This window comes from Acipenser ruthenus, chromosome 26 (genome assembly GCF_902713425.1).
Source record: "Acipenser ruthenus chromosome 26, fAciRut3.2 maternal haplotype, whole genome shotgun sequence".
Classification (NCBI taxonomy): Eukaryota; Metazoa; Chordata; class Actinopteri; order Acipenseriformes; family Acipenseridae; genus Acipenser; species Acipenser ruthenus.
This window is the reverse complement of record NC_081214.1, coordinates 8,342,180-8,355,496: the sequence shown is the minus strand read 5'-3', so window position 1 is coordinate 8,355,496 and position 13,317 is coordinate 8,342,180. Positions and strand designations below refer to the sequence as shown.

Below are 13,317 nucleotides of genomic sequence, written 5' to 3'. Positions count from 1 at the left end.
CTATTTTAATAGTAATAGTGTTTGGACACATTACACCCGACTAAACATGAAACAGTACTTCAGTTTGGACGCTTTGAGCTGGATTAATTAAAACATTTTTTAGTACGGTTCTCGAGATTGGTTATGTAGTGTGGACAGGGTTAGGGTTAGCCAAATATGAGGCTTATATTGCAAAACAGTTGTTTGGTTTTTTTTTTTTTTTTTTTTTTAAACAAGCAAGTATTTTACAGTCATTTTGCTGCAGTGTAGTAGATTACCACAAATATGCATGTCTGTGTCTCTTTCCCATTCTGTGCTTCCTGTGAACGCAAGACAAAATATTTTTCCGTCAAATAGATTTATTTTGCGTCCTAGGTGCAAAATTTTGCGTTAACACGACCTCTGAAATATGATATAGCTTCTTCTCAGATGTTGAGTTTACAGCATGGCAGGGATGTGGTTTGCCAACATACTTATTTTGCCTGCTCAGGAACTGCTGTCAAACTATAGACTCGAGGTCCTGCTTTCTTCCAGGTCAGGTAGTTTAGTATTCAGGCTGATTTCAGGATAAGTATAGACCTGGTAACCCACTATGCAAATTAGATTGTTTGTTTTTGTAATACTGGGTAATCCAGTCATGTAAACCCAGTATCCTGAATACCTTTGGCATTATTCTGGATATCCGTATTGTGAGTAGCTTATGCGGAATGCCGCAATTATATACCGAGTACAATGGAATATTCTGCCAAAAAAAACAAACAGTTCATGACACCCAGTTACTCAACAGATTGCTTGCGTATCCATGCACAGATTCCAGTAGAGATCTCCGTTTGGCTTGCAATAAAAAACAGAATATGTATTCCACTGTAATGTAAATGCCATATTTGTAATGCATATTTTGAAATCCAAAATTATATTTCATAATCCAAAATACTGCTTGCATAATAGAGGGGTATATTCAATTTCATGTTTACAGTGGATATAAATACCACCATTGTTTAAATAATTTAACGAAGGGGAACTTGGGAAAACCACCCAACAGTGTACTTTTGTCTTTAACCCTTTAAGGTACAAGGGACATGTGTCCCACAAATAAAATGATGCTAACTTTCTTATTTTTGCAATGAGGTGCACAAAGCAGGGTTTAAGATTTACTGACAAGTTGGATCTGGTCATCCAAATTGTCAGTTTCCTCGTGACACTTGAATCACTCTCAAATGTATTTTAAGAAGAAACCGTTTGAACAACCGCTCAATTCCTTGTGTACCTTAAGGGGTTAAATGGATGTTTGGTTCTAATTTAAAGTTTAGAATTTGCATCCGCCACTGTTCAGATCAATTGAAGAGACTCCAGTGCCTGCTGAGTAAATCGTTGTTTTTGGTTGTTAGTTGCAGTTGGTGTGTTGGTTGTTTCCAAGACGAATAATATATTGCGTAAATTGTATTACAGCCGTAAGTGAAAGTAGTACCACTCCTGGCAGGAGTGCAGCACACTGGAGGAGCCATTTCTGCAGCAGCAGCAGCAATCAGTCCGGAGAGGAGGGGGAGCCTCCCATATCTGAAAGCCGCATCTGTGAATTGCTGAGCTACCCGGTCCACGTGCGGAGGTCCAGCATGATGTCTGGCAGACGGAAGCGGGTTGTGCTCTCCATAGACGACAAGTTAAAAATAGTGGAGGAGCTGAAGAGAGGAACCAAGGCCAACACCCTCGCCCAGGAGTACGGGGTGGGCAACTCCACCATATCGGACATCAAGAAGTCGGCACCCCAGCTGGAGGCATTTGCTTTCAAGATGAAACGCACTCCCTTCAGCAGGAAGCGGAAAGTGATGCGAGCCGTGGAAGACCAAGCCCTGGAGCGTGTGCTGTACAGGTGGTTTCTCCAGCAGAGGCTCCTCGGAGCTCCCATGTCCGGACCTATTATCATCGAGAAAGCCAAAGAGCTGAACGGCAAGCTCAACGGCGGCCATTCCAAATTCAAAGCCAGCAACAGGTGGCTGTGCAACTTCAAGGAAAGGTACGGGATCCGCTGCCTGCGGGTCGCGCGGGAAACCTCCTCCATTGAAGCGGGGGACTGGGTCAAGCAAAGCTTGCAAAACCTAGTGGAGCAAAAGGGACTCGTACGAGAGCAAGTGTACAACTGTGATGAAACAGGCTTGTCCTGGAGGTGCCTGCCATGGGCTGGGACTACAGCTTCAGAGGACAGGGTCACGCTCCTGGCCTGCACCAACGCGTCCGGGATGCACAAACTAAACCTGACTCTAGTGGGCAAAGCCGTGAACCCCAACTGTTTCAAACATTTTGCTTCCTTGCCGGTTCAATATGTGTGGGAAGAAAACGCTTGGATGACATGTGATCTTTTTAAAGACTGGTTTTTCAATGAGTTTGTCCCATCTGTGAGCCGCCACCTGTTGGAGAGAGGTCTGGAGCCGAAAGCCTTGCTGGTGCTTGATGTAGCTCCTTGCCATCCAGACGAAACCTACCTACAGACGGAAGATGAAAACTTTACCTGCCTTTTCCTTCCGGCCGATAACCTACTACTGCAGCCCATGGGACAGGGCATCCTGGCCTGCCTTAAACTGCGTTTCCGACTGCTGCTTTTGCAGAAAACGCTGTCCCGAGAGGCCTGTAGCGCTGCTGATGCTTTTAATGGACTGACACTTGCAGACGCTGCAGGTCTAATGGAGGAAGCTTGGCAGCAGGTCTCGATATCCACGCTACGGAATGCCTGGAACGAGCTGTGGCCTGGGGGGGATGAGGGGCTGGACCTGGGGAGCGCGGAAGATGAACTGCCCCCGACTGCGGAAATTTCCAGCCTGATCTCACAGCTTAGTGGGGTTCAGCAGCTCAACCCGGAGGACATTTTTAAATGGTTGAACGTGGACTCAAATGATCATGGGTTTGAACTCTTTACTGATGAGGAGCTGGTTGATTCAGCAATGCCCCAGTCCTAATGAGACTAACCCTAGTAGCCCATTGTATTTCTCAAACTTTGTTGGTGCAAGAACATTAGTTGACTTAAATAAGGAGCTATTTTCACTCTGTTATGGTGGATTACGTTTGATATTCCTGAAACTGTTCTATTGTTAGTTTCTTTGTCAACTATCTCTAAATATTTACACGGATATGAACGTTTATTCAAATAAATCATTATTTACAGGACATTGTAAATATGAGACTGAAATATTATTATTTGCTGCTTTATAACAATCCTATTTTATTATCAGTTTTATTGATGTTGTAAAGTCTTCAGTATGTATGTTGATGTGCTTAATGTTTTAATTATATAAATCAATGTGTTTATTTCAAAACATGGAATTAACCAAGCAATGAATTAGTTTGATCAATCTACAAATGAATAATAATTTTGTGCATGCCAAGCAACATGCAAAAACACCCTTGCACATTTTTTTTTAATTTAATGTCATTTTGTGGTCTGCAGAGGGAAAAGGTAACCTCTGTGATATATATCACTGCCATCTCCTGTGCTAGACTTCTAGTTCTCTATATATGACAGGTGCTATAAATATACACTTCAACTTTGAGTCTCATGTGTGCATCTAAAGTAAAAAAAAAAAAAAAAAAAAAAAAGTAATGCAGTTTATATGACAAACGCAAACTGTGGTTTTGTATGTGGTCGGTATGAAATTCTGGTACCTGTATAACACAAATAGAATTCTACAGGAAAAATGGCATATATTGAGCGAATGGACACAAAAATATATATATATATATATATATATATATATATATATATAAAAACACCTACAGGGTGCACCGAGCGTACAAGACACAGGAGGGGGATAAACTCCAAGACAGAGTCGAGGGCTTTACACTAGAGACACTTGATGCACCCTGTAGTTATAGCTGTTTTATTGGTCTTTACTTTTTTATTTGTTATTTTAATTTTTTTTTTTTTTTAATTATTTAGCAGACGCCTTTATCCAAGGCGACTTACAGAGACTAGGGTGTGTGAACTATGCATCAGCTGCAGAGTCACTTACAACTACGTCTCACACGAAAGACGGAGCACAAGGAGGTTAAATGACTTGCTCAGGGTCACACAATGAGTCAGTGGCTGAGGTGGGATTTGAACAGGGGACCTCTTGGTTACAAGCCCTTTTCTTTAACCACTGGACCACACAGCCTCCCTGTTATGTTATCTATGTAAGGCAATATGCCTTTTACTGTTTGTACAGGAGCCATTTTTGTATACATTCACATTTTACACCACAAAGTATTCAAATACTGTAGTAACTAAACACTAAGAATGATGACTCTTATTAAAGGTTACCAGGGTAAATCTGCACTGTGTTTCTGCAGTTTTCCAATGCTTTACTCGTAGTTATCCAATGCCTTATTTTAACATGTTACCAAACCTCTCTAGCCTTTACAGTGCTTGCTTTTGCTTTACTATACTTTGCTATGATTTTACTATGCTAACTGTGCGCACAGATAATCATGCTCATAAATCAATTAATAGCTGAGGGGTGTTTTCTGGGATGTGGGGGAGCCCTTATTTACAATCTGCATTTGAGTGAGTTTTGCACTCCAAGCAATATGGGTGTGTATATATTATTATTTACTCATTTAGCAGACGCTTTTATCCAAAGCAACTTAGAGTGGGGTGAACTCTGCATCACTTACAATAGGACCTCAGTTTTACCATCCGATGGAGCAGAAGGAGTGACTTGCTCTGGGTCACACACAGGGAGTCAGTGGCTGAGCTGGGACTGAACCTGGAACCTCCTGGTAACAAGACCTGTGCATTGTAATCACCCGATTCCACATTCTGACACAGAAGGCATTGAAAAGACGTTTGTGATTCACAAACTGAGATGCCATATCTTTCTTATAAGAGATTCCCCGATAATAATGTTGATTGAATCTAGGCCTGGAACCCATGTAAATGGAAGTGCTTTGCAAGTAATCCGGGGCAGTTTGGTATGGTTCCTCATGCACCTATATCTAAAAACATGAAGGCCATATAAATGATGTGAAATTGAATAGAATAAATAACTGTGATGGGCACGACCTCTTCATCCTAGTAAACTCTAGTCTATAATGTGCTGCAGACACCTGTCCTGTTTTAAATGCTACAGTCCTTCACTGTCAGGAGGTGCCTGTCTGTGACACCTCCACTTCTGCTTGTATCTAGAGAATCCAGCGGTAATAAAACTTGGTCCGTGCTTATGTCATTTTTACAGTTAGGATTTGGGTCATGGTGTTCTTTTTTTTTATGATACTGATGAATAGTTCCCTCTCAAAATTGAAATGTAACCGTTACCTAATGGGTGTTTACCTCTTAAAGACCTGAAACCTGAATGTATAAAAGCACTGCTCACATGGATCTCAGCACCGTGTTTCCTTTCAACACTGACCTGACAGGGAGCCTGGTACCAGATAAATGCTTGTTGTTTATGACTGTATAATTTCAGCTAATTATTGTGTTTTACATAATTAATTAAATATTTTATTTACGCTGTAATAGTTTAAAATAATTCAAATTAATTAATTGCCCTCATATTGTGCAGGCTGTTGTTTGTTACGCCCCGCAGCGGCCTTGTGCCCTGCGTGAAGCCAGCAGCTTGAGTCGCTCCTTCCCAGGGATCAAGCAACGTGTCATCTGACTCGTGCTCTCCTCATAGGCTGCTTAGCTCCAGCTGGAGTTACATTAAAATTCTCGTTTTAAGTTGCGAAATGTTTATTTTCTGAACTGTAATTGTGTTATTACTGATTTCTGTGGAGAAATATTTGGATAGAGCATCACCATTGCGAAGGCTGTTAGTACCTCTAACAAGCAGGCTTCCCTCAGTCTCGTCTGGGTACTGACTGTGTGATTTTGCCAGTAGCTTGTACAGATGGGCATCCACGGTAACTGCGAACTGGTGGACCCGTACCATACCGGTACCGAGTTTCCCGACCCGACCTGGTACCGTACCGAACTGAGACTGAGGTTACCGCTCCGGTACCATACCAGTACTGACGTGGTGCTAAAGTCATCAAACTGGTACCAACCCGGTATCATCCCAGTTCAGACCCAGTGCCATACCGTAACGACCCGGTGCTGCAGTCACCGAACCAGTACCGAATCAACCCGGTTCCAAGCCGGTGCTAAATTCACCGAACCGACCCATTTCCGACCGTGCTTACATCCCCAGTCTGGTACCAAGCCGGTCTTGTTCGGGTCTTGACCTGCCCCGTTGCTGTCTATAAGCAGACTGAGGCAGGATGTGTACATTGTTTTTATACACTGTATTGCTGCTGGCATCATGCCTGGGTTTTATCCCTGCGACACATGCAAGGTCAAGCACGGCAGATGCTCTTCCTGCCTGGGGTCATAGCATGCCAAGGAGGCATTGACTAACCTCAGTTTCTGTGCATTTTGTGCATCTTTTTCCAAGCGCACGCTGCAGAAACGTCTGTCCTGCGGCTCTGCTGAGCGCTGTGTGTTCCATACACATGCACAGCGCTCTTCCCAATCACCCTCTGGTAGAGTGGTGTCGCAAGGTAGATTGGACGACACACCCGGAAAATTAACCTACGCAGGAAGCCGTCTTCACTGTCTTCTTCATCCTCCTCTGCCTCGCCTTCTCCTCCCCCAAGGAAGAAGAAGAAGAGTCGCCGTTCCAAGCAATAGGCAGACAGAGCAGATGGAGAAACTCTGGGCAGCTGTTTCCCACCAAGGAACGGTGCTCCCAGAATTACTGCCCATTCAACTTCGTGGGCTTTATTCCAGGGTGCATCTGTCAAAGACATATGCAATGTAGCGGTGTGGGCTACTCCCCATATCTTCTTTAGGTTCTACAGACTAAATGTCGTGGATCCTTAAAACCCTGATTTTTGGAACTAGAGTGTTAAGAGCAGCTTCCGAGTCAACACAGGCATAGAGGTGACTTTCTCCCTCAATTCTTTACTGGGGTGCCTAATGGTAACACACAAGGCACCCTCTCGGCTTAGCCTTGTGACATTCCAGTCGTTCTGCAGCCTTGCCCTTGCGACGGATTGGGTATACTCACCCATTAGGTAATGGTTACATTTCGTACTTGAAAGGGAATGTTAGGTTATTATATAACCCTGGTTCCCTGAAATAGAAATGTAACCATTAACCTTCAAAGTCAAAGCGTCCATGATTGCAGCAGGCTTGAAGGAAAAATGCTGCTGAGGTCTGTGCGAGCAGTCCTTTTGTACCCTCCGGCGGGCATGACTGCCTCACAGGCTTGGCCGAGCTGCTTTGGTGTATAATATTAAGGTTTCAGGGTCTTTAGGAGGTAAACACCATTAGGTAATGGTTTCATTTCTAGTTCAGGGATCAAGGGTTTTGATAATAACCAAACATTTTGTAACATCCTTGTCTGTAAACCATATCCAAGAATGCAGTGCATGCACATTCAGAGGGTCCCCCTAGCCATGAGGTAAATTCCGCTTCTTGCTAATGAAGTTACTGGTGCAGTAGTCCCTCGCTAATACAGATATCCTTATGCCGTACATTCGGATACACCAGACACAATGTATGTCCCCAAATAATAACCAGTTACTTGTGACACTTGGTCACTGTGAATTGCATGATCCAAAGAGACACACAGAAACAAAAGTTTGTTCTACTGACACCAAAATAAACAGAAGAACAGATGCAAGTAAAAAAAGGTATTGATTTGATTTTTATTACTGTACTGTATACTGCAAGGACCTACTCTACAGATTTATATTTTTGCATAATGTAATGTGTACAGAGAACACATGAATGTTATTTCAGAGCAATGATTTATACATTTAAAAAAAATGGAGCACTATAAATGTATGTGTGCGTTGTTGTTTTTTTTTAAATGGACAACCTGTCTGTCTCCAGGCATGTCCGAATTAGCAAGGGACTACTGTACTGCATTCACACCTAAATATAATATTTTTTACCTTTACAGACAGTCAACCTGGGGGAGACTCCAGTGAGGAAACTGAATTGGAGGGCCCTATAGATGGTAAGAATGCAGCATGTGTTCTGTGTAATACAGCATGTGATCTGTGGAATACAACATGTCACAGACGGTTCTGGCATGTCCCTTTTTGTGCTACAAGTCATTAGATCCTTTTACATGGAAGGCCTTGGTTGCAAGGGTGTGCGGTTCTTTGATGGACCCAGATTCAGTTAAAATGTGTTTGCCCACTGACGATGGGAATGAAAATGCAGAGATGGGAGCCCAGCTAACAAGATACTTAAGTTTTTGCAGGTATCAATCTTTTAAAGACTGTCACCCACACCTGTGAGCAGAAACTGACTCACTGAGAGCAGAACCTGTCACAGCTAATGGAAGCAGTCTGATCTTTGGGAAACAAATTGAACATTTGTGAAACTGCAACAAATAGTGTAATGACTATAATGTGTTTTAAAGAATATAAAACCAGGGGCACCTGAGTGGAGCATCCAGTAAAGGTGCTCCGTGTGGAGTGCAAGATGTGCCCTATAGTCTAGATGTCACAAGTTCGAGTCCAGGCTATTCCTTTGCTGACCGAGGACGGGAGCTCCCAGGGGGCTGCGCTCAATTGGCCGAGCGCTGCCCGGGGGGAGGGAGGGTTAGGTCGGCCAGGGTGTCCTCGGCTCACCGCGCACCAGCAACCCCTGTAGTCTGGCCGGGCGCCTGCGGGCTTGCCTGTAAGCTGCCCGAGAGCTGCATTGTCCTCCGACGCTGTAGCTCTTGGGTGACTGCATGGTGAGTCCGCAGTGTGAAAAAAAGCGGTCAGCTGACGTCACACGCTTCGGAGGACAGCGTGTGTTCGTCTTCGCCCTCCCGAGTCAGCGTGGGGATGGTAGTGGTGAGCTGAGCCTTAAAATAATTGGCCATTCAAAATTGGGAGAAAATAATAATAAAAAATAATTGGCAACGACTAAATAAAAAAAAAGAATATAAAATCAATAGAAAATATTATTAGCAGATCTGTGTAAGGCCTGTGAGAAGGAGTTCATTGCATTGAAGGTCAGACTGGCCTGCTGAATGTTCCAAACCTCCCTTATCAAGCTTTTCAATTAGACTCGGAGTCTCAAAACATTCTGATCCAGCGAGATCAGAATGGCAGAATCTATGGAGCACAGTTAATATTCTAGAAGCAATCTAACTCGGTTTGATTATAGTAGGAAAAAACAAAAGTATTTAAATAAATAAGAAACCTAATATAATTACGTTAAGTAAATGTATGAGCAGTCCTAAGTTTAAATATTCAATTAATATTAATATTTAAATATTAGCTTCTTGCCTTCTGTGTATATCAATGAAGTAAAATAGAATTGCAGTTTATAAGAGATTGCTATATTGACATATTTGAATTAGAACTACATGTTATAAAATCATTTAAAGTATAAACTGTAACTTTACATATACAGTGAACCGATTTGTAACCTCGTTCTCACCTGCTTGTAGTACAGGCAGTGTTGAAGATGACTCATTGGTGTTGGCCGAGAAGCGAGGATTTTTTTTGATGGTCAGCGATTTAACAGCCAAGATCCTCTCTATAATGAGCAATCTCGTTAATATTAACGAACGAAATACCTTTCGGATAACAGAAGATAGGAGTTTATATTACAATAATCATTTTCTATATATAACAGAAATTAATTAGAACCTGGAAGGAAGAGATGGGAATGGAAAACGTAGGACGTGTTAATACGTTAAGTTCAATATTGGTTTGAAATAATAAGTATTGGAAAATGCTTACGATAGTGTTTCATATTAATCAACCCTAAAATTGGCAAAAAGCAGAGTTTGTCTTAAAACCTGCTTTAACTGGATTTTGTATAAACAGTGAAGAAGGTCAGACTTAGTTCAGTCACTATAACACTATGGCATTCTCACTATGGCATAGTAAAAGTTTATTATAACAGAAGCGTGGCGTTGACAATATTGCAAACATATTGTTTAGACACATTTGAGAATTGTTCATTTAATTTAATCAATTTAAGAATTAGTTCAGTTTCTCCAACTGAACAAAGTCTTTCAGAGATTACAATATCAGTTAAACTAAAGAATATAAATGTTTAGTTTATATAAAGGTTTTACTGCAGTAATAAACATAGGTATTTATTTACAGGAAAACTGTAGAGTTTAAAAGTGAAATAAATAAATGTTTGTCTCAGACACACAGTATAATTCTGGAAGGGCATTAGACCTTCAAAAGATAAGGCTTGGTCTTTGGCACCTCAAAGCAGGATTCGGTGTTGGCTCTTAAAAGCGGGATTTGCCAACCTTGAATGATAACCAACGGAAGGTGCTTTAGAAAGACAGGAGTATGTATCTCACTATATTATAAAAACATAATGAGAGCTGAGTTATAAGCTTTTTTTTTTGTATTGTCTTAAAAGATACCGGTCCAGGTGTCTCTTGAATTGGCCAGAAAATGACTTCATGCGGTGAATTTGGAAAGCGCTTACAGTGGAGCTTCATATTAATTAAAACACTAGCCTTGGCCAGTAAACAGGGTGTCTGAAACCTGCATGTGCAGGCAACTTTTAGAAACCGAGAGAGAGGGGTCAGGCTTGGCCCAACCATGGTACAAGTTAATACAAGGCTATTGTATATAACATGTTTATTATAGCCTGAATTTAAATGAAAATAACTGGACTTGCCACTGTATGCTTAGTGGTCTTATTCAAAGGCTTATGATAAACCCCTACACTCTTTGTCAAATACTTTGTTAACACACATTTGTATATGAAGTTAAACTGACCCATTGACAACACACTGAAAATGTAACATAATATGCTGCTAAGAGAGACATGTATATTTTTTGACCCAGGTTAATGTAATTAAATAGATCTGGTGTTGCACATTAAAAACATCTCTCATATATACACATATACGTGTATTGTATTTGGTAGCAAGGACCCTGTGAACTCCAGTTCACCTCATTTTAGGGAAAGGAGGGGTGGAAGATAGTGAACCATGAGCTCACATTCAATCAATTAAGTTGACCGGATCCTGCTAGAAAATATCATTAACTCAAAGATAGCAACTGTCAAAACAGGTTGATGATCAGATTTAATTGGGACTCCTGATGTATTCAATGGAGGGAAAAGCCCAGAGCAAGACCCCATTCGATATCGCTAAACTTGCTAACTACAAGCTGATGTGATCCATGCTCTGAGGATCTCTGAAAAACTGATTGCTGTTTGGTCGAAGTCAAGTATCTGCCTTTTGAAGACAGTTCTTATTTTTCAATATATCCTACACTACACTTCCATATACTGGAAGGTAAGCATGTATTTTAATTTAATCTCTTTTATATTGATGCATTGCTATAAGGTATAGGATTTATATGTTAGCTGTAGAGAGTGATATATTGAATGTTCTGGAACGTAGCTGTGGGCGCTTTAGCTTTTTGCATTGTATAGCCTGAAGGCTAAGCATATGATAACCATGAGTATTACTGTATTGAAGTACTAATGCTGTTAAACCTGTAAAGGCACTGGAAATGCCCAGGCTGCCTATTAGCAGGGATCCAAAGTGGCTTGCAACCACTTGTTCAATTTTTAAAGCATTTAATAAACTGAAAAGAGCACTACTACTGCTCTGATTCGTTAAAATTTCAAATTAAATGAGTCTGTGTCATTTTCTTGATTTATTAAAAAGTTGTCGAGTTTAAAACATCTCTGTCCTCCTTAAATGTCTCCCCTTAGTTTAAGAGTGTGCCCAGAGCGCATATATATATATATATATATATATATATATATATATATATATATATATATATATATATATATATATAAATAAAAAGAGTACTTTTTCTTTTTTTTTCTGACAATTTGATCTGTGGAATGCAGCATGTGTTCTGTGGAATGCAGCATGTGTTCTGTGGAATGCAGCATGTGTTCTGTGGAATACACATGCCAATTTAGGCTCCTGTTTCTGTACAGGTATACAGTGCACAAGTTATCACCATTTATTCAGGGGAGTTATGGCACACATGTATGTACAGCTATGGCCAAAAGTCTTGCATCACTCTATTGAATTTACAAATTTTGCTTCATGAAGTCTAATGAAACCTGCTGAATAATGTTACGTTAACATATTGAATTACATACCGCTTAGTAGTTGTCCACGTACTTAACGAAAAACTGACAAAATTGAAAAATGTTACATTTTGAAATCTAACATGAAATACTGTACTACTATTATGGCTTCCAGCAGACTTTTGCAATATCATTTACATGATGTTAAATAAAATATCTAAATTATGTTTTTGTTTTTTTTATTATTATTATTTGTTATTATGTCTCAATCCTAAAATTCTAGGTGATGCCAATACATACATATGTAGTCAAAACCTTTTGAACATCACTTCAGCATAACTGGTGACTAACCTGGCAAAATTAGCATTAAAACACAAATCTGCCTGTTTTGCTAAGGGAACTCAAAATATTTTACTAGGTATTGCTTTGATTACAGTAATTCTCATTATTAAGAGGTATTTTCAATATATAGTACATGCACAACACATAATAATGATTAAAACACAAGAAAGCTGTAAACACACACATTGCAGTGTACTGGACCCTGTGTTACCACACTTCATATCTGGGAACATGTCAGTACTGTACTGCAGCTTACTTACATGTAAACCTTCTAATCCTTTATATGAAGTGGGGTGGTGGGTAGTCCGTGCATTACTGCTAGAGCTATAGCTTTGCTCTCTTGTTAATTAGATGGGGTGGTCTGTGTGTTACTGCTAGAGCTATAGCTTTGCTCTCTTGTTAATTAGATGGGGTGGTCTGTGTGTTACTGCTAGAGCTATAGCTTTGTTCTCTTGTTAATTAGATGGGGTGGTCTGTGTGTTACTGCTAGAGCTATAGCTTTGCTCTCTTGTTAATTAGATGGGGTGGTCTGTGTGTTACTGCTAGAGCTATAGCTTTGCTCTCTTGTTAATTAGATGGGGTGGTCTGTGGGTTACTGCTAGAGCTATAGCTTTGCTCTCTTGTTAATTAGATGGGGTGGTCTGTGGGTTACTGCTAGAGCTATATCTTTGCTCTCTTCTTAATTAGTCTTGTTTTCCTTTCAGATTCAACCCAGCATGTCTCCTCTGAAACGAGTGAGGACCCAGAGGTAGAGGTGACCATAGAAGGTAAGAACATTGCTTATTTAAAAAATAAACCATGCTTTAAAAACTAAAAATTGGCCTATGCAAAAAAAATATAAAGAAACTGGTTTATTTCCAATGAGAATCTTATATAGTACATACTTTTTGATCTTTTGAAGCGTGTTTTTTTTTTGTTTTGTTGTTTGTTTCCTTGTCTGACAGGTGGTTAGATAATGGATTTGAGACTGTTTTGTTCCTACTTGGGACTCCCTTTATCAGTGA

The 13,317-nt window shown here is 40.5% G+C and overlaps 1 protein-coding gene across 5 annotated transcripts in view; it reads left to right on the top strand.

The window, feature by feature from the left end:
- LOC117430582 (general transcription factor II-I-like) overlaps positions 1–13,317 on the top strand; it is an 80,552-nt gene that overhangs the window by 17,638 nt on the left and 49,597 nt on the right. For all 5 annotated transcript variants that reach the window (XM_059001616.1, XM_059001618.1, XM_059001617.1 and 2 more), the window contains exons 10-11: positions 7,896–7,952; positions 13,018–13,080. In XM_059001616.1, the coding sequence (XP_058857599.1) occupies positions 7,896–7,952; positions 13,018–13,080 (120 nt within the window). The remainder of the gene's footprint in view (positions 1–7,895; positions 7,953–13,017; positions 13,081–13,317) is intronic.